This window comes from Bombus fervidus, chromosome 4 (genome assembly GCF_041682495.2).
Source record: "Bombus fervidus isolate BK054 chromosome 4, iyBomFerv1, whole genome shotgun sequence".
Classification (NCBI taxonomy): domain Eukaryota; kingdom Metazoa; phylum Arthropoda; class Insecta; order Hymenoptera; family Apidae; genus Bombus; species Bombus fervidus.
In genome coordinates this window covers 17,482,121-17,508,096 of record NC_091520.1, presented here as the reverse complement: position 1 = coordinate 17,508,096, position 25,976 = coordinate 17,482,121, and the positions used below count along the sequence as shown (strand labels likewise).

Genomic DNA, 25,976 nt, shown 5'->3' with positions numbered 1-25,976 from the left:
ATCATTTCAAAATAATAATACATATTCTTATATAATTTATATCATTGATTTACGCATACATATTCAACTACATTTCATGTTTCATCTAACTTTCATATACATATATATGTACGTATGTTTATACATATGTCATAACAATATACATACATACAGTATAAAATGTTTGTCCTTGCTTCTTATTACAATTATTCTTGTATGAATATATCATGCTATCAATTTTTTAAGCTGTACAGAATGAAATATAACATATAAGATAGAAAGCCAACCTACCAATATCTTTTATAAATTAGTCACAATGTAGGTAGGAGTATTAACTAAATATACAATATATATACATATATATATATATACAAGATATATTGTACATAAACTTCTATATGTGGGACCACTGACTAAGGACAGGATAGATGTGATATTAAATGGAACTTTGTGTTTCAGGTTATGATATACCTACCTGCCAGAAAATCAGAGTGTTTCTTACGTCCTCTGTGATTTTTCACGGCGAACATAAGAATTATTACCGACATACAGAATAAACGTGATATTTGCGGCGTCATCTTACCAACGGCTTGCTGTTTTACCGATATAATTATTAAGATATTTTGAATCTATCGTTGTTATATTTATCGAAGTTGCATCCCCACGTAGGTCAGCATCTCCCCTACAGCGAAGAACAGGGTATAAAAGGGATTGTATCGTTGGACCTCGCGTCTTTATTTTTTGACGTTTCATTTAATCTAAGTTGGGAAAATGAAGAAAAGACGAAGGTGAGAGAATTAAGCATAAATGATAAGACATTCGAATTCTCTTTAAAAAAACCTATTTATTGATTGAATGTAAAAAATTATACAATAATCTTTACTATTAAAGTTAATTCTATCTAAATTATTGCACAGCGATATTCGAGACTGATAGGATCCGTCGATGATCCGTCGGTAAAAGATCAAGGAAACGATTAGTTATACGTGATCCAGTTAATCACTCACATTTGAATCGTAAACTATAATGTTTATAATTTACGCGCCCAATTTTTGAACGGAAAATTTAGTTTCATGAAAATATAATTTCAATCCAAACCACTACTGTCCTGGATCGATAACATCGCATGCGATACAAAAATGCTATTAGTGATGATCACATCTACTCTGTACCTCGTCGGTGCTACGACTTCGTGTCTCACGTTCTGAAATACCGACCTAGGAAAAAATCAGAGTGTTTCTTACGCCCTCTACGATTTGTTAGTCAATGATTTAGTCACAGATGTTATACTATACCGAATCGGTAATATCGGAAATGACGTTAAAATGGTAAGAGAACTCGGTATTCAAGACGTGAAGCAGAAAAACGTGTTCTGTATGTCCTGTATGTGTCTTGCTGTGTATTTACATATATATATATATAGTTAATTTTGAATATAAGACTGTGTTAGAATTCAGTTGTATTGAGATCACGTTAACGAGTAGAAGTCTAGAAGATTACTGTCTTGATGCTTGGTATGATACCCAGATTGAATAAAGTATTATAAGTGAGTTTGTTGTCAAAAATTCTATATAGGGTTTGGCAAGGCGCCGGCGCCGCTCTATAAATAGTGCGTACAACGCCAACCGCCGGTCGCGGCTCATGAACAAAGTAAAAGGACTGCCAGCCATCGTTTGTGCACGACGAGATAGTATTGTAGCTGATTGTAGTTAACGGTGGGTCATTTCTGCGTTTTGTGCCATCTACCCGCGAAGATAGATTTATTGGTTCGCTGCATCGTATACCAATCAATTCGATAAGTTTGCGCGTCAAATTTGTTAGGGGCAAACTATGTATCTCTGTACCATATCAAAGAGTTGCTAATATTGTCGTCAAAAATTATTGGCAAAAGTCATTAAATTCGGCTGTATGTAGGGTGTTCTTTACTTTTTAAAGACGCTACAGTAGCACGAGTGTTGACTGGACGATATGCAGCATGTTCGTTGACGCAATGGCACACATTAAGATGTGACTTTATTCGTGATCGCGTCAGCTGATCGACAACCTATCGAGTAAATTAGGTGATTATGTAAATTCTAGTTTTGAATAGTCGTACTCGTGTCCTGCGAAACGTTATTGGGCACCTATGTACATCTGTGTGACAATATTTGCGAATCGACCGGCTAGTTTTCCACCTGCCTACAAGAAAAACTAATTATACTATCCGTGACGAAAGATTACTAACTATACAACCCTTTCCACCAGGCACACGAGCACGTTTCAAATCTATATGGGGACCTTGATGGAGATTTATTTGCCTGTCCATTGGATAAAACTGACTTATGCTTAACGAAAATCGTGGATCGAGTGTTTAATACTTTAATGTTTACAGTTTGAAATGAACCGGGAAAAGTGTCAGAGAGAGGTAATTTATTAAACGGCTTATATATACAATTAACGTTAATATGATTTTCGTACTATGAATTATCTTTTTTCTATAATAATTGATTGTAATATTAATATAATTATTTGTTTATATATTACTAAGCACAATGAGAATAATATCGATTAAAAGAACAATTTATTTGTGAAATTTGTGTCGTAATGTACAAGTTTTTACTTATCCTTTCGAATACGTGTATTTAAAAATTAATTAGAGGTTCCATTTTACAAGGAATACGACGTATATTTTTAAGCGAGGGACCAAGGATATCGAGTTACATGGCGCGTGAAACCTTGTTTCATTTTATAACCATGGAATATTTATTTTTACGCGACAATTCGCGCGTAAACGTACGTATGCCGTGTCGACGATTCGGTAGGCACATCGCGCTTGTTTTAAATTTATACTACTTGCCATTCTTTAAAAGAATACAATATGTATGCTCGCAAGTAATACACATAGTAGTGTGTGCTGTAGTAATACATTTACAATTAGACTAATAATAATTCAAGTAAAAAGATGTACGCATATGTATGTGTATATATATATATATACATACATACATACACACACATATATATATATATGCTGTGGGATTTGATTGAACTTTGATCGAAATAACTACGCGAAATTGTTGTAGGAATGAGATAAAAAATATTATATAGTAAAATTTAGTCAAAAATTTATCTAGTTCGTAATATAACGAGTGCCCGTTCTTAGTTTACGTATCATCGCCCAATCATAGTCCAATTTCGCACTTATACATAGATAGTTTCAAATCGGTGAATCAGTGATCGTAGGCTAGCTATAAAAAAAGAATTTCTTTTGAAACTTTATATTTATTTCTCACGTAATGTTATGCGGTAGCATGACTGTAAAGACAATTGTAAAATACAATGTGGTTAGAAACACGATCGAAAATATACCATAAATACATTATCGAATCGACGTCGTCTGGCTTACGACTGATTATTACCGATTATTTCTTTCACTCTTTTTCGACTTACATACTCGACGCGTGGTTGGACCGGATACCATGATATTTGATGTTTAGATCGGCGATTAGAATGGCTCTAGTAATGTTACCCTGTGACTTACCATGGTGGCCTGCCGTCGTAAAGCAACTGGATCGGGCGGCTGCTGCCAGGAATTCCGAAGATCTCGTGGAAGCGATGCAAAGACTACACGACATGTGCAAGTAAGTATGTCGTCGCTACAGCTATTTAAATGAATATCACGCATACGCGAATTTCGATTAACCGGTAACGCGAATATATATGTATGACATGCATATCGAATCGATTCGATTGCTCCGTCTCGCGGAGATATTAACGAACTCGATTTTTTTGCTACATGCTGTTATAAAGATACGAGGAACAGTGCATACTGAAAAGGTATCTGATCAAAAATATTTCTAAATATCCATAAAAGATGTACCCAAATGCTCTTAAGTATACAACGCCTATCTGTACAAAAATCACCCATGTTTTAAATGTTTTTTTTTTTGTACTGTAACTGTTACGTGTTTTTATAAGTTTTCCAGCCAGTTTTAACGAGTTACTTTAAGCTATTTCGTTTTTATTTTACAGCATAAGTCTTGATCCCGAAGAGGACGTGCAGGATCCTGAATTATTTTCCGGATTGGCAACATTTCTTGATACCGATCTCGATTTCGCCGAACGGGATCAAATATTTGTAAACACGATACCACGAATAGTAGAAAGAGCAAAAGCTCTAAGATCTTGTAAACCTCCGCAAGGTTTACACTTTAGTCTTCAGCAGCAAGGTAATTTGAAATAAATTTCATTTAATTGAATGTCGAGCGGTTGACAATAATAAAACGATATAATAAATATCCGGGATAAGACGAAACGAGATATTTTTTTGTCTACGTTGTAGGAGATTGCGTCGAGTACAGTTACGCCTTCATTTCATCTTTAATCGCCAACGCCTTCTTCTCCACATACCCAAAAAGGACAGCAAAGACGCACCCAACTTTACGGGACTTCAATTTCACAAATTTCTTCAAACATCTTCATAAGTAAGGATGAAGCTCGAAACATTGAGTAAAAGATATTTAATGCTAAGGATGCTTTCAGCGAAACACGGGATGAAAGGTCGATATGAAACGTAAATGTAATTCTGTGTTATTTTCTTTAGTAACGGGCAAAAAGCAAAACTAAGAAGCATATTTCGCTACTACGACTACCTTGATACCGAAAACGCGTTAGATGGAAAATTAATAATTTCTAGACAGGTACTGTGTGTTATAATTTCGATGCCATAACCTTATCAAAATCTCGTGACATCGAAATGAACGTCAAATTTTTTAGGTAATGATATCGAAACAATGGTTAACTATCGAGGACTGGTTAGAGAGCACTGTTCCTTTGTGTCCGCTGATGATACGCCACGAGGGTCGTTTAGACAGAGTGGAACCAGAAGCTAAAGTACTGCGAGTTTGCTTTGCGAGTGCGAAATTTGGTGGCGGTGTACTTGATGGTGATGTTACGCAAGAAACCGTACATGTAAATAATTAAAGGCGTGAGAAAAATAATTTCCATCTGGATTAATCGTAGCTTTCTAAAAGAAAAAAAGAGAGACCGAAAAAAACTAAACAATAGAGATTGTTTTCGAAATAAAAAGCAACGATTATAGTTATTAATTTAATTCTTAGATAGCAACGCATCCGGAAATGCTCGTGGCAATATTGTCTGTCGAGGGTTTAGAAGACAACGAAGTTTTAATAGTCGAAGGAGTTAGACATTTATCTAGAATAAATGATCCTCGCAACAGAGCCATATTTGAAGCTCTGCCAAAACCAAATATCGTTAGTATACTATTATCATTTTTCTCAATTTTTCCTTTTACCATCGATATGTCTTCATTTACGTTATTTCTTTGTTATTTTTGCACAGGTAACGGTATGCTGTATCGATCCTGAAGATTATTCACGATTACCTTTATCGCAATTCGAAGAAGATAATATATTACGAGAAATGAATAAATCTTTACTTGGATTCCGACAAAGACACGTTCCAAGTAGCCCAACTGATCCTGTAAAATCAGAATCGGATATAGACGTTACAGTTGGATCTCGGAGATTATCACCGATCGGAGAAAGTTTTAGTAGCACTCCTCCAGAAATAGAAGGGGATGATAAAGTATTATCAACAAATAACGGTACCGAAGGAGATACGATAACAAAACCATTATCGAAGATAATTAACAATCACGCAGAGTTATAATTCGTATCTGTTTTTAGATAAATCTGTGTTATGTGAACACAAGTATGATATTTTCACAGAAGTTCGTAGCAAACCAAATGGTAAATCCATAAGATCACCTAGTCCTCATAAAGTGTACAATGATACTAGTTATACAAACAAAAGAAATCGGTTTATCGTTCTTGGATCCAGCGGCGAAGTTTTGCCAGTTACGCGAAAGTCACTTGGTCAAATGTCGGTTTACAGTAGTTGTAATAGTCAAAGTACAGACAGTTTCCATAGCGCGAAAGATACTATAGATGAAGATTTGGGTATGTATGTAATATTTTTAATCAATCGTCTATATTACAAAACGCGGAATTTATATATTATCATTTGTTGCAATAAAGAGGAAGAAGAACAGAAATTAAGTAAACGCTACAGCACTCAATTGGATACCCCAGAGCGAAGAGGAACTTTCGCTCAACGATTAAGAGACGCGTTAAAACGAGAAACTACAGCTACTGGAGCTGCTTCGTTGAATACTTCATTTGGAGAGAGTAGCTATGCAGTAGGAATAAGCGTATCTGGAAGTCACGTATGCGATCAAGATATTAAGTAAGACAATTTATTTAAATACGCATACTGTACCATATTTAAAAATTTATTTAATCTATATAAAATCATATAGAGTAAAAAGAGGAGGTTCAAGGGGTTTTGTTTTACGAGACGAGACGGTGGATGAAGATTTTTTGAAGGAATCTTTGGAAGCTGAACAAAAGTGGTTAGGTAGATTTCGGCAAAATCAACCTATGCTACAAAGAAGAGACACAAGTGCGAGTAGTAGGTACAGTTTCAGCACTGAATACAATTCTGGCAAGTATCACACTGAACATTTTATAGATAACATACTTTGATCAGCTTTTAAATATAATATAAGGAAACTGACTTATTTTCTTATATTAAGATTTTTGTTCGGAACTCGAAGAAGTTTACGAACAACTGGCGAAGTGGTTAGAGGACCCTATAACAGCAGATGAGTCTCGTGAATTAGACGCGAGAGATAGAGCAGTAGTTCAATTCGCAGGCTCATTATTAAAAAGAGCTCTTAGTGAATCGTTTGCTGGTGTTCCAGTTCAAGAGGGCGAGCCGCAACCTTTCATTGATTCTACCGACGTAAATCAAAGCCATAAATTAGCTTTGGCTGTGAGAAGTTTGAGTTTAGAGCTAGCCCGTCAAAAAAATAGGAGGCAACAATCAGTAAGAAACAAGATGCTTTCCTTTCCTTCAGTCAAAATTACTTGATCTTTGAACGAAACAATAATATTGCAAACATACATCTATTAAGATGGATTATTAATGATTCCATAGATTATACATTTTTTTATTTTAAATTATTGTATCGATGAAGAATGAGAGACAAACTGAAGACTATTGCTATGTTAAATAACGTTTTATACATAGCCAAATCTCATCAGTTCATTACGCTATACAGGTGTCTGTGTCTGAAGATGTAGAATATTATGAAGATGCTTTAAGTAATCATACTATGTCAAAAGAGGTAAAGGATATTCAACGTAAAAAGCTTAGAACGGTAACATTTACGTCGGAAGTTTTTCAAACTTTGGTTGATGACGAAACTACCGTGTATCTATCTAATCCTGTTTCTTTAAGTACATCTGGATCTGTGAAAGGGATAAACACAGCACAATCTTTCAATATCAGAAATGACAAAATTGCGCAACAATTCGAATCGAGTATAACATGTAACGTGAGCAAATTTATGTTACAAATATATTAATATAAATATAATGCATGTAATGGTATCACCAATTAATTATCTTTTACTATGATAACGATAAATGCCTTTTAAACTTAGTTACTTATTGCATGATGAATTTAAAGTATATACTTCTCTATCTGGCTTAAAATATTTTTTAATTGTATTCCCAATAACTAATGATTTGTCTCTCATTCTATCTGATAACGTCTTCAATGTCTCTTACTCGTAGATTAATATAGTATAACTTTTATATTAATATAAAATATGATATAACTTGTTGTGCATTTTATAATAACATTGTCCAAGATTTTATAGTTTTATGTGGTTTGACGTATAAACGTAATCGTTTATATAAAAATGACAAATAATTTTGAATTTGCTAAAATAATCTTTTAGATACCAAGAGATGGTAGTCCACAAACAGGTGGATTATTACCCGTTGCTACAGGCAACTGGGGTTGTGGATCCCGTTTAAAGGGTGATCCACAATTGAAGCTTGTTATTCAATGGCTTGCTGCTTCCTTGGCAGGAGTACCAAAATTAATATATTATACTACAGGAAATCCCAGTTTGTCTAAGGTAACAAATACAACACTAATCATATATAACATTTTCATACACAATTCCATTTGTTTCATCACTTTGGATTCGACATTTCAGTTAGATACTGTGAGTAGAGTTCTTATGGACAGGCATTGGTCAGTCGGCGATTTAGCCGCAGCAACATTAAGATTTGCGTTACACATTATTGATGAAAGAACAGAAGGAAGAAATACTCTTTTTGAGGAGATAATTGGTATGGATAAACCAAGTCCTTAGCCCGATTTAATGCTGTCTGTTTTGGTAGACATACTTGCTACCATGATCGAAGACAGCTTATTAAATACTTGAAGGTAATATCAAAACAGTACAACAAGCGAGTGTGTGTCTTTTGCAATTCGTGAAAGTAAAATGTACTTCAGAAATTATTTGTGAGAAATCTCGCAATCAAAAGAATTTTAGTTTTTTAACATTTGTATGAATCAGAAAGAAACATGAATTTTCGTGGTTAAAATGTTTCATATCAATACAATATCAAACAAATTCGCACAACTTAATGTACAAAAATAGCAGTTGTAAATTCTGTACTTTTTAGAGAATATATTATATATTGTACAGGTAACATCGAATATCGTTAGTGCAATATAAATTAAATATTATAAGTAACTAACACAGTTATTTGATGAAATCGTGAACAAAAATTTGTCCTAATTCAATAGAGATCTAGTCATATGAAAAAGAAGTCAATTCTGTTTTATGTTAACATAAAGTATGTAACTGGATAACAGTTACCTGCAATAATTAACGAGGCACAATTTATTATACTATATATTTTGTACAGTATAATATTTATAAGTCGTTATATAATGTCAAGTAAAGATATATGTAATAATCATATAGATTTTTAGATAAAGACTTCTAGTCGTATTTTATAGGCCGCTTTTTTATATTGAATAGAATTTATACGAAATAAATTACATTAACGATACAAATTGAGTATATAAGGAGAGAGTAACGTGGCCTCTGAGAACATAAATCACGTATATATATAAACTTATGTACGTACGTATGTATGTATATATATATACCACGAGATGTCTTCCACTACTACAAAAAAATGAGAACAAGAAAGAAAAAAGCGCGCAACTATATCTGTATCAACCATTTGTACATTCTCGATGTACGTTTTGTTCTAAATAATATTATGTAGAATGTGTTTCAAAATTCTTTGTATGTATATTGTATATTAAAAAAGATATACGAAGCATGTATTAAAAAATTTATATTACGAAAGTAACATAGAATTTGATTATCCTTGTGAACTCAAACCAAGTATTGCAATATTTATTTCACTTTTATGTTTATTTTTAAGAGGTACAATATCTACTACAGCATTGAATTTACAAACCAATTAAATTTACTGTACTGAATTTCACAAATTTCAGGAATATTCATTATAATTTATGGAGTAAAAAAGATACAAGTATAAAAACAATGAATCCTATTCACTTATCACAAGAAAAGACTCCGCAATCGACGACCTACACCTTGTCTATCATACAAAATATTAAACTTATTAACAAATTGATTGATATTGTTGCAACCTTTTGTTATGATACCAAGATACGTCATTAGACCAAAGTCATTACATTGCTAAAAGCACGAACAATATATTAAATATGTTGACAAATTTTTTTCCTAATGACATTGTAACATATACTTACGTTATAAAAGTCAGCTTTGAACTTGGGATTATTTAAAACTGGTAATCTATGACCCAAAGAACAGGCTGCTCTTAAAACTTCATGATTCCCCTTTAATTCTCCATTTTGTACAGCTTGTACATATTTCAGAACTAGTTTTACCCTTGAATGTAACATTTTTATAGCACTATGTTGTGCAGTAAGATGTTCTGCAACTGTTACAAACAAATTACAAATTTAAATATTATTTTATTTTCAGTTATTTACATAATTATAAATTAACTAAACAGGCCTGAAATTACCCAATGAACTTTCTCCTTGATCATTGCTACACATTCTTGCTACATGATCCACCCCAATTCTCTCTGCTTCCTCTGTTGCCAATGTGTAAGTCAATGGAACAAACAACATTGTAGCTTCTCCGTTTACCAAATCAATCACAGATTCATACATGGACACAGAGAGTTGCTGCAAAACATATCGAATACTTATTAAATAATATGCACACACACATATAGCTAATAATAACAAATACATACATCAGTATTTTTTGGTCTTGGATCAAGTTTCAATAACACAGGGCTTTCATTAATTTCACAAAGTTGTTTATGTACTGTAATGTCTCTTTCATTGGGCATATCACCTGTAGTATACCACCCAAGAAAATCCATTTCACTAAATACTTGTTTAAATTGTTCTTCCTTAGTATTATAATAATCTCTATCAATTATAACATCATCTTTAATACATGTAAACATTAATTCAAAAGAATTCATAATTTCTATATTGCGTCCCTTTTGCTTGCCAATTAGTGCTCCATATACTAAAATATTAAATTATGAAAAATATGAACTAATGAAAGAACAATGAAAAATGATACAAAATATATACCTAGTTGATCTGTCCCTTCTTGAGCACGAAGCCTAGTCCAATGCTCGCTAACATTCATTATGACAAGAGGATGAAGACTGATAGAAACAGAGCCAACAGTTCCAGAAGATGCCATTACTTTGATAGCACTAGGAGGATTTGTTGATGTGATATTGGTTTTTCCATTATTATCCTCGTCAACTTCCATCGGTGTATCCGTTGAAGCCGCTGCGTTATTTTCCTCAACCTCCATAGCTTTTAATATCTATTTCTATTTGTCTGTATAATATATATTATGTTATGTATAATCTATGTTAAATAGAATTGTTAGTCAATATTTCATGAAATATACTACGCACAGATTTTGTTACGATACCTAATTTCTTAATAAAACGAAGCGGTTCCTTGTAATATTCCAATGGATATTTTTAAATAATGTCCTTTACTTAAGTAATATCAGCCGTGTAATCAAAACGTCTAATTTGATCGTGTGTTCCTTCGCAATTATGTTTAACTATATATTCAACATTGTCAAATTTAGATGTGCATATATAACTAGATAATGCACGTAATACACTAGAAAATATATTATTTTAATATAAATTGTAAATTATTATAAATCTATTACAAATCTGGAATTAGTAATCATGCTCTCATACCAGAAGTTGCATAAAAAATACACTAGGGTGACAAAGTTGACAAACCATCTAGTACCTAGCTATGTGTGTATACTACCGAATAGACTGGAACATTTTTGAAAGGAAATAATTAAGAATTATTAAAATGGTTAATTATATTACTGATACAGGTACATATGTGCGTATGTGTGAAAATAACTACGAAAATATATCGAAATGTTCAAATAAAATAGTACGTACATAGAAGTATCCAATGATTAAATCCAATGAAAAGACAGAACGGAAATTGGCGATTTCTAAACTAGCCAATATAAAACAGATAGTATTGTACTTCAAGCAATCATGTTTTTGTGGATGCGATGCGCAGCACAGATGTTATATTGCATAATTTTGTCGTTTGTTTACTCTTGTTTATTTTAAATTAATTATATTATTGAGGTTAATGGATAGTAGTAAATCTTCGGTATAGGATATTCCTTCGACTTTAAGTAAGTATGTACACTAATTAAACAATTCATGAGACGAAATTTTAGGTTAGACGGAACGGATCTCGGTTGATAAAGGGCGCAGTTGATTACAAATGTCCAAAAATTTGCGATCTTTCTTGTTGAAACTGTAAGACGATTTGGGACCGAAAAATATTTATTTTACTTCAAGTGCCACTTCTTTTTTTCCTTTAATTACATCTATAATTTTGATAGTCACAAAACAAATCAACTGTACTCTAATTAAATTTATAGAAGAAAGAAAAGAGGAAACATCTGTAATGATTGCATTAAAATTTTTAGTTTAATATTTAAGGATAAAGAAGTATTATGCAGAATTAAAGCTATTGAGTGCTTTTATACAGAACTTGATTGTACTGTTAATATTTCTGTATGATGGAAAAGTTAGTAGGAGTTCATCAATTGAAAGAATTACTTAAAAATTTCCCAAGAAACATAAAGTTTTGCTTTGCATATGGATCTGCTGCATTCAAACAATTAAACAATCAGTCTAACAATATGGTGGATCTTATATTTGTTGTTCGTAATATAAACCAATGGCATGCTGAAAATTTGAAGCTTAATCCTAAACATTACGCTCAACCATTGAGATTTTTTGGGCATAAAGCAATTACTAATGTACAAGAAAAATGGGGTGCTAAAATGTATTATAATACATTAGTTCAAATGCCAGAAGGATATATTATCAAATATGGTGTGATTTCTGAAATTTCATTAATAGAAGATCTGTTAGATTGGACCGATATATATTTAGCAGGAAGGTTGCATAAGCCAGTTAAAATACTCGTGGAACCAAATGAATATTCTCAATTACCTACAGCTCTCGTACAAAATTTACATTCAGCTGTACATGCAGCATTATTATTGCTTCCACAGCATTTTACGGAAGTTGACTTTTATAAAACTATTGCTGGTTTATCCTACAATGGTGATTTTCGAATGACTTTTGGTGAGAATAAAGAAAAAGTTAATAACATTGTTCTACCTCAGCTGACACACTTCAAGCAATTATATAGTCCAATTTTACAACATTTTGAAAATTATGTTGATATCCCAAAGTCTGAGAAAATGGCTGTTACCTGTCATCAAGATACAAGTCCTACAGCAAAAATACATCATCTGAATCAGTTACCTAGAATACCACAAGTTAAACTTGTCCGAGCATGGTCTCAAGGTCCTAAATCAAAGGATACTGAAGATTGTTTACGCGCAATTGCTTATGATCCTGATTGTGGTGAAATATTAGAGGAATGTTTGAAAGAAATTGTATGGAGATCCAGTGTTACCCAAAGTTTAAAAGGGATTGTAACTGCTGGATTTATGAAATCTGTTCAGTACAGTGTAGCAAAAGTAATGAAGATGTTACAAACTAATTCACAGATAACATCCCTTTCAAAACTAGAGCCAAATCAAAGTAAAGTCAAAAGCATAGTGGAAGGTGTGAAGAACCAAGCACAATCAAAGGAAACAGACAAGCGCATGGAGTAGTAATTACATTTATTTTACTCATACTTTAATTCTGTCATATGTACTATGTTTCATACGAATGTATTTGAAATAAAGTTCTCATCTAGTTAAATTGTAATTATTTTTCCTAGGTATTATCGTTCACATAATGTATAGTCGTGTCTTGAAATATTTTTATGAAATACTGTCCTATTCTACTAGCTAGAATAATTAAGAGTTAAGAATTGGAATTAATCTCTGTTACATATATATGTATTTGGCGTTATCTGTTTATATTAAAAATATATGTGTATTTCTTTTATGTACATGTAAAAAATTAAATTTCTGCTACTTTCAGCAAATAACTAATTATGACTACGATGGATTCTGACTCGGAGAGTCAGGACAGTGATGAAGGACGACGATTTCGGTTTGAAGCCACCCGTAAAGATAATGTCCAAGTAGATGTAAAATCAGGAAAGTCAGAACAGGAATTGTGCTATAGTGATATAGAATACAAAGATAAAAAAGACAAATCTAGACATGATTGTAATAGAGAACATAGATTTTCAAAAGAATTAAACATTGATAATAAAGACCTCAAATATTCTACTAAATATACAAAACATTCTGTCGAGTCAAGAAACTCAAGACGCGAAGATAATAAAGATTATAAAAGTGTAAGAGATGTCAGTTCGGATACTAAAAGTACTTCGTTATCCTCAAAGCATAAAACAAAAGACCCAAAACGACACAAAAATCGAGATCGAAACGAACATCGAAGCGACAGATCTCAAGAACGATGTCGTAGCAGAAATGAAAATGATAGATCCCAAAATGACAAGCATAGGAATAAATCTAATGAAAAGTATAAGCATCATATTTGCGATAAAAGTCGTGATAAAAGTTATCAATCATATAAAGTAAGATCTGAAGATCACGGTAAGTTTCGAGGAGAGTCTGAAAGATATAATATGCATAAAAGGATGCAGGCAAAAGAAGATGAAGAGCAACGCTTAGAAGAATACTCCTCACCCAAAAATATAGGACAGGGTCATAGCGGTAATGAGTCACTAATGAAAAGAGATTTTTCAGTGGAGAGTCAAGGATATAAGGAGGAATTAAATTTATCTGAATTTGACATCCTGTCGGAAACGGATGAAAATTTGTCTGATAGTTCGGAAATAAGAAACAAGAATTCATTATCACGACAACATAATAAGAAGTCGAAAAAAAGAAATTTGAGCAATGAATATGATAATTCATCGAAAAAGCACGTGATACGAATCGAATCCATGGAAGGATCGCCAAAGGTAAATGCAAGGAAGAATGATATGTTGTATGGTTCCAGCAATAATAATTCTGGTGCCATTTCAGATTCCTCATTAGGTACTACGTCGCCTATACTGACGGAATCAAGGAAAGATACAGTTGATTTAAATAGTAAGGAAGAAAATTTGAATTTTACTGAGCAAACTTCCTTGCATCTTAATAATTACGACTCTGTAAAAGTAACAGATGTCCATTCATCTCATATGTATGCTGAGAAATCTACGACATATGGACCGGCTTTGCCGCCGCAGTTAATAACTAATTCTCCCACTAGTATGGAATCAAATACAGATATACATTTTATAGGACCTTGTTTACCAAAATATGATGCACAGAATATAAATGAAAGAATTGAAAAAGACACACTAAATAGTATTAATCAAGATAATATAATTCAAAACGATTCAGATGTTATCTTTGGTCCAGCATTACCACCACATTTATTAAAACAGAAATGTAATAATGAAACAAATACAAAATCCATAGGCCCTACTCTTCCAAATACCATAGAATCGTTTAATAATAATGAAGTAGATCAAATAGAATCTGAAGACGAAGACGGCATAGGTCCATTGCCGGTTAATCATCCAGCGTTAGAGAGTAACTATGTACATAGACAATTGGAACAAAGAGCGCAGCTAATTAAAAGTGAACAAAAGGACAAGGTAAAATAAATCATATTTCGATATTTACAATATTCAAAAACTGCAATATAATGAATAACATTTTAGGATTATAGTATGGTGAATCAACGGGAAGAATGGATGATCGAGTTACCTCCGGCTCAGATCAATAATCTAGGGTTAACAGCACGAAAATTTCGAACGAAAGCAGGTCCAGATATGTCTGATAGGTCGTGCTGGACAGATACTCCAGCAAAGAAAGCTGAAAAACGGAAACAACGAGTAAATATGACATAGTATTTAGTAGAGCAGGGAATTACTTCTATACAGTAAAGTTGTAAATATTTTATTATTTTAGGAAGAAGAAAAACTGTACAATGTTCAAACATCAATTCGAGAGTTATTTGATGAAAGTGATGAAACTCAATGTCGGAAAGATAAGAAATGTGAAAAGTCACTTTTAGAAATACATCAAAACCAACTACAGAAGAAAAAACAGGTATACGTTTATTGCATACTTTGTTTTCAGATATTTTGATCTCTCGATAAATGAAACTTTAGTAAATAAAATATAAATTTTAGAAAGAAGAGAAAAAGGCAAGATCAACTGAGCAGGCAATTAGAAGACCATTTGACAGAGATATTGACTTACAAGTTAATCGATTTGATCAAGCTCAAAAGAAGGCTATCATTAATAAAGCGCAACGTTTGGATGAAAGATTTTCTCGTGGAAAGATTTAATGAAATCAGAGTAATGTTTCACTTCATTATAAAAATGTTATAGAAAATAACGAACTTGGTGGAATGTATAAATTTGTAATTTGTTTCAGTATAAGCGATTTTGCTGATGAGTGCCTCCACCTTATATGTGTGTATGTGTATGTATATATGTGTGTATATATATATATATACACACACATTTTTATTTATAATGGAATAACACTTTGATATAAACCGAAATTTCTGATTTTCCATAATTATCTTTTTAATATATTCAGTATATTACCACTGTAATAGTTAATCACTTTTTTATAAATGATGATAATTATGTTGAAATAGTAAAAATAGAGTCTTCTCGAAGTCACTCAGGCAAAATATGTTATATACTATGATGTAAATTCAATTAATTATTCCTTAAGTATTAAAAAACCAGATTAAATATAGATAATGTTTTTTTAATTGTCTTTATAAATAATAAATCGTATTGAGTCGAGTTTCGGTTGTGCTATGTATTACACTTGTTGAATCATATATTTTGTAAATGATCGTTCTTCACATTTGTGATGTGCACGTGTTCCAATAATTTTTTAACATAAAATATAAGTAACTTAGAAAAGTACGAGATTATAAATACATAGTAGACATAAATTTTACACCCGAAAACAGAAAAATATCTTCCCTTGATTGATTTTACTGAGTAATCAGTCTTTTCTGTGATTATTTAAGGACACTGACGTTATAGATGTTTTATCTAATGTAAACAGTTGTAACTGTACTAATTGTACTAATTGTAAGTATGTATACTTTAAATATACTTTTTACGAAAATCATGTCATATGTTTAATTTGTTTAATGAACTAAAATAAAAATAATATAAAAAATATTAACATCAGTTTTATAATTGATTATAAGAATAACAAACTTAATTAAGTACTAGATACATACTTTAGATTAGATTAGAGAATAGAATATCTCAAATAAATATTAGCTTAGTGACTAGAATATGAAAATGACGAATCAGAAATTTAAATAAGTAAAGTTCAATCTGTAGGTTAGTTCTATAAAGAAAAAAAAAAAAAAAAAATCGATGCGTTATAAGCTGACATTTAATTGAATTTAAATTTAGCGCTTGCAACGCGTAGACGTATACACAAGCAAACACAGCGATGAATATGTTCGTCATGGCTCTATCAGATAGTTCCACAAGAAAATAGAGGAAAAAGTATATGTATGTATCTGTATGACATCCGCGTGACTCCACTCCAGTGATCAAGTTACGTACAGTTTCTTTTTTTTTTAAATAGAGAAATTGTATAGATGGTTTTTGTGTTATGTACATACGACTGGTCGAATCGCTTTTATTGAAGTAATTATGAATAAGCACGAATGAGCAATTCGTTTACAGAGCTGGGCCTTTGACATTTGCTTACAAATTTTATTCAATAGATTAAACAACGTCGCAGTCGATCTAATGTCGTCGTAAAGATTTTACGTTTTTATCAGTGAACAATATTCACGACGTTTTACGATATCCTTATAACCTCAAATTTGTGGAAGAGAGATTCAGGAAGGTGCAAGTGAAATGCGATGTATATACGATATGTATCTTATTGCACACTCATAATATCTACAATATTACATCTGTGAATGGATGTGTTTGCATGTACGTGCACTTTATGAACGGATTGAACGTTCCCTGCGTGTCGTACATAACGCAGTTTCCTGGATGAAAAAAATAGAGGAATACTAGTATGTATCGAAATTATCTATGTATTTATATTTGAGTGTTTCTATCAGCAAGGAAAATTATAGGGTTAAATTTTCATACATATGTATATGTATCTCACCGTTTGTCACGTATCCATTTACTTGTGTATATTGTTCTTATTCATATGAATTATTATATCTAGTATTTTATTGTATCTGGTATAACTTGGAGAAATTCAATTATCATATCCTATGATCATGCTAACCGTTCCTCAATATATTACGTCGAAATTATGAATGTGCGTTGCACATTAAGTGCACAATCTTTTTTCTCATACCAGCAAAAGAATAACATTTATATTTTCTGCTTACGGGTGGTTTATTTAGTAATTAATCAATGATTAATCGTTTACAACATACATATATCGTTAGAAGGAAACGTTATAATTCACACGATATTAGGTACTTTGTATGTGTCTGATTCCTTAATTTCGCTCATTAATTACGTAAAATAAATGGAAATTACTCCACGAAATGCGAATTAACTTTTTTTTTTATTAGCTAATTATTACTTAATGATATAATATGATATTTAGTATATCTACTAGTAAATCTACTAATAATCAATCCTTTTAAAGATAAAAGGTCCTCATTACTATAAAATATGACTTATTGCTAAGAAATGTGTATTGGGAAAAAAGATTCACATTGAAAATTAATGTTGTTTTTAATCGAAATATTTGAATACAAGTTCACAAGCTTCACTGTAAAAATTATAAAATTGTATAATTTATTAATTGCAATTTTATGATGATATGTAAGATACGTAAATAAAAAGTAAACAACAATGTAAATAAACAGTCTGAAACTATTATAATCATTTTGGCAGGCTAGCGTTATTTTGTTCATTGCGATGGATACATTAGTATCTTGGGATTAAATACAATATATAATGAAGTCCTTAATCAAATTCTTGATAGAGTATTAAAATTAACAAGATAGTGGATATACACTTCTGATACTTTAAAAGATGAAACAGTGTTGCTTAAGCCACCAACTTCAGTTGTGGCTTACATTTCTTGTCTTTTGTGTGATGTGCAGCAGAGCAGATATTTTAGTATTTTCTGCAGCTGCAAGGCATCAAATTGAAGAAGAATTTAGAGACATGCCTGCAAGATTTGGAGGTTTAATACCATCTGAAGGGATTAAGGTATTTTAACTTACAATCATATATGATGCTTCTATGATCTTTTCTGTTATGTTATACACATTGGAAAAAATATTATAGTATTTATACAGATATGTATAAAATATAAAATATTACCTGTGGAATATCATTATGTTGATAGTTTTGATAGTTTATAAGAAAATAAAATAATAAACAAATACAGATTAGAAACGAAATAAATACTTTGATTTACGGGAAACTTTTTGTTAGGGGATGGTTGTGTATGCAGAACCACCTACAGCATGTCATGAAATACAGGGCCCTCCCAATACTACTAATTATAATGGTAATTGGGTAATTTTAATAGCTCGCTATAATTGTAGTTTTGAAAGAAAAATACGAATGGCACAGAAAGCAGGATATGACGCTGTAATTATACATAATGTGAATAGTAACAAATTAGGTAATTATTTTTATTACAAAAATATACATATATAATAATCATCATTGGAAATATTTGTATAATAATATTCCAGTATTGAGAGGGGGAAATTATAAATATATACTTTGTTACAGAACCAATGCAAGCTAGAGATCCTGTAGGAATATTAATACCATCTGTATTTGTTAGCGAGATCACAGGATTGATTATTAAGGAAAATTATTTATACGATGAATTGTATTTTGTACTAATTAATGATGATACTCCATTTAATATAACACACTTGCTTTTACCTTTTGCTATTGTTGTTGGGATATGTTTTCTAGTCATGGTTATCTTTATGGTGAGCATAGTAAGCAATATCTAAATTATTGTAGTAAATGTTTTCGGCAAATAATTATATTTAAAACATTTTTTTGTAAATTACAGATTGTTAGATGTATTAAAGATAGAAGAAGGCAACGAAGGCATAGGTTACCTAATTCAAGTTTGAAAAAAATTCCTACGCATAAATATACGAAAGGTGATCCATATGAAACATGTGCCATCTGTTTAGATGATTACGCAGAAGGTGAAAAATTAAGAGTTTTGCCTTGTGCACATGGTTAGTATGTGTTCAGTGCATTTAAACACGTTGTTTAGTACATGAAATGTTTTATAGTTAATATTATTTGTATCTTGAATAATAACGTATCATTTATTTCCAGCTTATCATACAAAATGTATTGACCCTTGGCTGACAAAAAATCGTAGAGTTTGTCCCGTTTGTAAACGAAAAGTTTTTGCGGCGGATGAACAAGTTGTTACTGACGAAAGTGATTCGGATGCCGATGACACGACACCTTTGATTCGTGAAGGTCATCAAGGTATGAAAAAAATCTTTATTTTTCCATATTAAAAAATCCAATTACAGAATTACTTGTATCATATGATAAGTTATATTCTACTAAATCGGAAATATTTTATTAGGAACTCAAGGTGGAACATTTTCACGACAGAGAGAGAATCCTTTTAGTCGTGCTAGAAGGTCGGAAACAAGGCAGCGCGATATGATCCATTCAAGCAGTAGTTCTGATTCTGAAGAATTGTTTGATACACCAGATGATGAATCTAGTATAAGTGGTGGGGAACCATCTAGTGGAACGGTTTTCAGAGCGTTTGATATTCATAGCATCAATGGTAAGAATTATTTTTATACATCATTTAAATGTGGTTTTTATTAATCCTCCCATTGCAGTTAAACATGATTCGTTATTCATTAGTACCTATATAGTTTATTATATGGTTATAGTTCCCTAGCACTGTGAGGGTTAATAATCAAAGTAGTGAAAAAAAGAAAATAGCAACTTTAATCATTTAATTAGGTGAGTTGCCGGATTTAGAATGTTCTGTGAGCAGTACTAAACCACACACGGTGAATTTATATACGGATGCTGAAGGGTTGCCAGCCCCTGTTGCTCAAAGAATAAATCACAATAGACGACCGGTAGCGAATTCACAAATTTGTGAAATTGGATCCGTTGTACCGATTGAAAATGAAGCTACAAATATTATTGACACGGATTGTGAAGAGATCGATATTCACGTATAAAGTTCGATTGCATCTATTCTTTTATCACATGTCTATGTCTTGGATAAAATTGGTATGTTCTTTTAAGGTGTTACAAAATTTCATATAGATTACTAAAATAATCGTAACTATGAAAAAATGGAAAATTTTGAATGCTTCAAGAACTTTACCTTTTATTTAAAAGAACTAAAATTATCACTACTTGTAATTCGGTCAACTAAATGGTTTGCATTAACGTGCATGTTCTGTAAACTTATTTCATTTGTCTAACATTCTCACCGTTCATCGACCATTTTCTCTACATCGTGTATTTTATATGAAGGTAAGCGAAAATTTCTTCTTCAAAATGATCTGCCATTGTTTTAATAGTAAGAATAATTGTTACCCTATTAACTTGTTTTAACTAAAACTCATTTTAAATATATGAAAATAGTTTAATAGCGTTAAGACTGCAAATTATTTTTTTAGGCATATGTCTATGTAATTTAATCTTTCAGATATATCTGTTAGTCGTTTAAAAAATATTCGTATAGAAACAGTTTATCCAAAATTATTATAATCAGTCCATTTGAAATATTCACTTATTTTATTTAAAGTTTTGATCAACATTATTAAACTTACTAATGTTTATTTACAGTTTTATATTTACAATTATGGCCTAGATATTTTATCTTTGCACTCAGCTATCAATTAATATATCTACATTTATCATTTTCTTCGTTAGTTACCATGGTATATATATATATATGTAATTTTGTTTGATAGACGAATAGATATACTTTTAGTTATTTTATGAATGTTAAATGATGATTATTGGCGATATACATATATACATATAATGAGAGAAAAAATATTTTTTAATGACACGATGCGCAACATGAGTTTGTAAATATTATTTGTTATTGTATATACATACATATATATATATAAGTTAGGAGACCAAAAATAGAATTTTCTTTAATGTGCAGGACATATAAGATATAACAAAATACAATAAAATTCTAATAGGAAATATTTGGGACATTAGTTGCTATGTTAATCAAATTGAATTTCGTTGAACAACTTTGATAGAGGGTACATCTTTAATATCTTTTTCTAAAAAGACGTAATAAAATGTAATTGGATGTTTTTGACATGACGTTTTCTGTATAGGTTCTGTAAACTTTTTTTACACACACACATATATATATATATATAGATAGATAGATAGAAAGGGGAGCTTTCAGCCATTTCCTAATAACGTGACAAAATTATCTGAAATTAGACTGCATACCTACATTAAAAAAGCATATTATCTAAAGAAAACACGATTACGGAATTACGGAAATTAGGAAATGATTACTGTGATTCGATTGATGTTTAAATAAAGTCTTTCGGGAGAAAGGAAAGTTGTATAAAATTGTGTAAATAGCCGGTATGTGTGAACTTATTATCCGTGCGCGCGCTCGTATGTATGTATGTATGTATGTATGCATGTATGTACGTATGTATATGTATATGTATATTTTACAATATCAAAGAATGAATTTTTACTTGATTATTATGATGTCTAAATCGAAAGATTGGGCTTGCTATCGTCTTATTGTTTAATGCTAGATGTATTATTCGGATAAAAATAAAAAGATATTTATATTTTGTGTTTTACTGTATGTAGTTTTTCTATCGCTATCGAGATAAAGTAATTTATTTAAAGAAATAGAGAGAGGAATCGTGTTTCATAGTACATGCAAAATACATACTGGTTCATTGTGTTAATTGTTCGTATAGAAACATATTACTGTTGTCCGATAAATTTTAGGTTCGACATAAAATAAGGAAAAGAGTAACAAATTGCATATCGCGAAAAAAGGAAACAAAGTGTGTATAATTTCATGGAAGATTGTTTTGATACAAGAGAATAAAGAAGAGGTGGGAGACTAAAATGACTAGAATAGGAAAGAGGATGGTGGCGGAGGAGTAGGAGGAGGAGAAGAAGAAGGCAGGTACAGAGAAGCGATAATGTAGGAAAGTTTTGCGGTTGTACAGGGGCAAGAGGTTCTAACAGCGTTCTGTTGAGAGAGAGCGAGTGGCCGCACGTGACGACACAATGCCATTTGAATTGGCCTCCTTGTTAGAAAATCGGCCAGAGACGGTCACGATGACGAGGAAAGATCGTGCTCTGTTCTTCGTAGCTTCGGCCTCTTCAACCTTCCCAATAGCTTCATCCTCTCCACCTTCGCTATCGCAGCAACCCCGATTTCTTCCTCCACCTCTGAATCTTTCTTATTCATCCTCTTGATCTTTCCACTTCTGTTACCCATACCTTTTGACATCCCTTTTTCTACCTCTTGCTGCTTTTTCATATGCGGTGATCACAAAATCGAGCACGTCCGATGCTAATAACCAGTCAAATTCCGACACGTACACACGTAATTGTAATTTTTTTTTTTTTTTTCTAGTTACTTCAAAGCAGTTTCTCGACGATATGAATGTATCACATTAGCGATCGAAAATTAAGTAATCAAACGTTTCTATGAATTTCCTTGTATCGCAACCATTGGTATATCATTCAGAACGTGTTACAAAAATTTGCATGTATTGTTGGATAACGTTTGCAACGCGACGCAATTTGTCGATGATTCATCGTTGTAATCGCATCCGCATATTCAAGGAAGATATTATAGCTGTTACATAATGCTTAACGCGATAAGTGAAAATTAATGATTTAGTACGGACACAAAATTATTATGGAACAAGTAATTTTTGCCGAGTGTTATATCTTATCGCAATCGATGAATCTTCGTTCTCGAGGCGATTTATAAAAATAGAATTTTGCCGTTGCGCGAGGATCGAGAAAGATAAGGAAAACGAATTGTAACAACTTGTCCTTACGTTTACCTGCGTCGTGTTTTTATACGTTCTATCTGTTAATAGCGTTTAATGTCCGTAACGTAACAACTGACAACGGATCGACATGCTAAGTGTTATCGGAGGAAGAAAAATGGTGGAAAAGCAATTGATGATACAAATCTGAAGATTCAAAGAATATACATTTTAAAATTCAACTCACGATATTAGACAAAGAAAATGATATTGCGATAATTAGTGCACATGATGCGAACGGATCGAGATACAAAATCAATGATGATCGTATCGCGTGTATATTTAAGCGTGTACATACATATTCCTTGCTAATAAACAGATGTCATTGCAGTCGAAGGTAGCACGAAAGAATATAGATAACCGCACGTTTTGACGAGTACTAAAATGTAGGAGTCTATCCTGCGAGGTATTTATCAGCGTTGCGTGATCACGTTTTTGAAATTTTTATTTCCGATGGCTATCTGGCTATCGTAAACATTTGCAAGGATTTTCTATCCCGCTATCGTCAAGACACGAAGGACAAGTAAAAATTTTCACGCGCGCAGAAAACGACGTACAAATTTTAGGATGTACTTGAACGAAAACGATTTTAAGATTGAGAATGCTTTTGGATACGACAATGTGTCACGATACACGTGCAAATTCTACGAAACCGATAAATTCTGTATCGTAGCCGGTATGATTCTAAATTAAAGCGTAAAATAGCGACATCTTGACCGATTGATGTACCGATGGCAAAACCATAAGCGAGTTCGTAACGGTGTCTCGATCGTATAGACTGTGACAGTTGACCTAACCTACGATCTTACTATATCGCAAAGGATATACAACAATGTATAATTTAGAGATTACCACCACAACGCGAATTGCTCCAGTAATAATCGAACGGGCTAGTCGTTCGCGTGACTAACCCGTTGCTGTTGCTGCAGCTGCTCGCGAATTATCGATTCGCGAATATTTCCCTTCGTCCGTGGTCATGCGCGGTAATACTGCCGACCTAACTTTCAAACAGGGAGAGCGAATAAGCACGAGAGAGAGAGAGAGAGAGAGAGAGAGAGTGAGTGAGTGGGAGGGAGAGGGAGAGAGAAGGATCTGCTGCGAAACGTCCTTGGTAGGATACGCCTTCTCGTGTATGCGTATATCCGTGCGCAAGAAAACGTGGTCGCTCTGGATGCTAACGCGGTACATGCGCTTTGCGCCTTCGATGCTGCATCGTCGACAGATATATTTCGAACATCACGGTTGCAGCTACGGCGATACGTCCTTAGACGTTGACGATCTTCTCAATTCCATAAGTATCGATGTTACTTTCTCCGACAAAGATAAGTACCAGACGGTCGTCGTTTGAACGTCGTTGGAAACGCAGCCATTTATCGAGATACGACTGTTTGAAACATCGAACAGTCATCGAAAACGGACGATCCTTCACGTTCAACGAACGAAGCGATCGAGCATCGTACGAGCATGGAAAGGGGGTTGGGGGACAGGAGATACGAACGTCTTCCGCGAACACGATCCCAAGCAATTAGAATTACGTTTCTATCGGATCTCTCACGGCAGTAGGTCAACGAATAAAGGAGGCGCGACATCGAATTCGAGGATATCTTAATCCGACGCTTTTTTTAGACGTTGTTCGACCTCGCGTCGGTCCCGACCAGTATCTCCGTTGTCCAGGAACGGCGGAATTTCGGATATAGCGTGAACGCGTACGATCACAGGAATCTATCGAACGTAGAAGAAGAAAGCAAAGAAACTCGGAAATGCCGAACGAGACGCTAATTACGAAAAAAGAGAGAAAAATATCGAGCGGAAATAGGCGAACGGCGACGAGGAAAGGTAATTGTTGCTTTCTCTGAAAATGAAGGAGGATCTCGGTAGAAATTGTCCGAAGGCCGAGAGATCGAGTTAAAGTTTCGAGTGAGAGAGAGAGAGAGAGAGAGAAAGAGGGATGGGGGAAAGAAGAGAAATAGAAGTCGCAGACGGTAGCGATAGACGTTGGTAGTAGAAACGATAGAAGCGACGCACTGCGTGGGGCAGAAGGCAACCGGCAACGTGTGTACCGTTGTTTTTAGTCGAGAGACGGAAAAATACGGGATAAAGGGGTGAAGAGGTGGAAAATCGGCGGTAGGGGATCGTGAAAACTGCGTAACGGGGAGGGAGGAAGCTGGAGGAGCCGAAAAGCGAGTTAGGGGAATAAGGAGAGATGGGAAGGGGTAGGAAAGAGAGAGAGAGAGAGAGAGAGAGAGAGAGAGAGAGAGAGAGAGAGAGAGAGACGGATAAACGCGAAGCTGATGGCAAGGGCACCGTGTTGGGTGGCCGAGGTAGGGGAACAGAACGAAGGGTAGAATCGAGGCGTAGGGAGAAACGGGCATCAGGGTGGAAATGGTTGGAGCTCCCCTGGACAAGAGCGATAAAAATAAAGATGGCGGATCACGGGACACTTTTCTATTCCGTAAACA

At 33.1% G+C, this 25,976-nt stretch overlaps 5 protein-coding genes across 15 annotated transcripts; 4 read left to right on the top strand and 1 right to left on the bottom strand.

The window, feature by feature from the left end:
• Positions 1-1,319: 1,319 nt before the first annotated feature.
• Positions 1,320-8,448, top strand: LOC139986434 (uncharacterized). 7 transcript variants are annotated; one of them, XM_072001764.1, is made up of 18 exons: positions 1,550-2,039; positions 2,224-2,383; positions 2,633-2,751; positions 3,456-3,599; positions 3,769-3,795; positions 3,991-4,187; positions 4,301-4,442; positions 4,562-4,658; positions 4,735-4,929; positions 5,079-5,231; positions 5,320-5,584; positions 5,667-5,939; positions 6,018-6,225; positions 6,299-6,483; positions 6,575-6,867; positions 7,103-7,378; positions 7,787-7,969; positions 8,051-8,448. In XM_072001764.1, exons 4-18 carry the CDS (start codon positions 3,469-3,471, stop codon positions 8,207-8,209), a joined length of 2,784 nt encoding a protein of 927 aa, XP_071857865.1. In that variant the 5' UTR covers positions 1,550-2,039; positions 2,224-2,383; positions 2,633-2,751; positions 3,456-3,468; the 3' UTR covers positions 8,210-8,448. The 7 variants fall into 7 exon arrangements, with proteins under 7 accessions (XP_071857866.1, XP_071857865.1, XP_071857864.1 ...); XM_072001765.1 differs by lacking the exons at positions 1,550-2,039; positions 2,633-2,751 and adding an exon at positions 1,320-1,525; XM_072001763.1 differs by lacking the exon at positions 2,633-2,751.
• Positions 8,449-9,273: 825 nt separating this feature from the next.
• Positions 9,274-11,182, bottom strand: Csn6 (COP9 signalosome subunit 6). Its single transcript, XM_072001852.1, has 6 exons — positions 10,880-11,182; positions 10,525-10,782; positions 10,173-10,456; positions 9,936-10,101; positions 9,655-9,848; positions 9,274-9,583 (listed from the first exon to the last, which is right to left on the bottom strand). Exons 2-6 carry the CDS (start codon positions 10,754-10,756, stop codon positions 9,443-9,445), a joined length of 1,017 nt encoding a protein of 338 aa, XP_071857953.1. The 5' UTR covers positions 10,757-10,782; positions 10,880-11,182; the 3' UTR covers positions 9,274-9,442.
• A 153-nt stretch (positions 11,183-11,335) lies between these two features.
• LOC139986446 (uncharacterized) lies at positions 11,336-16,598 on the top strand. 3 transcript variants are annotated; one of them, XM_072001789.1, is made up of 6 exons: positions 11,336-11,629; positions 13,452-15,090; positions 15,157-15,330; positions 15,407-15,547; positions 15,631-15,799; positions 15,879-16,598. In XM_072001789.1, the coding sequence occupies exons 2-5, from the start codon at positions 13,465-13,467 to the stop codon at positions 15,787-15,789; spliced, it is 2,100 nt and encodes a 699-aa protein (XP_071857890.1). In that variant the 5' UTR covers positions 11,336-11,629; positions 13,452-13,464; the 3' UTR covers positions 15,790-15,799; positions 15,879-16,598. The 3 variants fall into 3 exon arrangements, with proteins under 3 accessions (XP_071857890.1, XP_071857891.1, XP_071857892.1); XM_072001790.1 differs by lacking the exon at positions 11,336-11,629 and adding an exon at positions 12,991-13,131 and having other exon boundaries at positions 15,631-16,598; XM_072001791.1 differs by lacking the exon at positions 11,336-11,629 and adding an exon at positions 13,044-13,134 and having other exon boundaries at positions 15,631-16,598.
• LOC139986469 (phosphatidate cytidylyltransferase, mitochondrial) lies at positions 11,629-13,226 on the top strand. The gene has a single exon (XM_072001834.1). It carries the CDS (start codon positions 12,020-12,022, stop codon positions 13,133-13,135), a length of 1,116 nt encoding a protein of 371 aa, XP_071857935.1. The 5' UTR covers positions 11,629-12,019; the 3' UTR covers positions 13,136-13,226.
• A 342-nt stretch (positions 16,599-16,940) lies between the features above and the next one.
• LOC139986460 (E3 ubiquitin-protein ligase RNF13) lies at positions 16,941-22,299 on the top strand. 3 transcript variants are annotated; one of them, XM_072001818.1, is made up of 8 exons: positions 16,941-17,517; positions 18,365-18,685; positions 18,914-19,106; positions 19,220-19,428; positions 19,515-19,689; positions 19,793-19,951; positions 20,055-20,264; positions 20,377-20,610. In XM_072001818.1, exons 2-8 carry the CDS (start codon positions 18,506-18,508, stop codon positions 20,382-20,384), a joined length of 1,134 nt encoding a protein of 377 aa, XP_071857919.1. In that variant the 5' UTR covers positions 16,941-17,517; positions 18,365-18,505; the 3' UTR covers positions 20,385-20,610. The 3 variants fall into 3 exon arrangements, with proteins under 3 accessions (XP_071857919.1, XP_071857917.1, XP_071857916.1); XM_072001816.1 differs by having other exon boundaries at positions 16,944-17,517; positions 18,456-18,685; positions 20,450-22,299; XM_072001815.1 differs by having other exon boundaries at positions 16,944-17,517; positions 20,450-22,299.
• Positions 22,300-25,976: the final 3,677 nt, after the last annotated feature.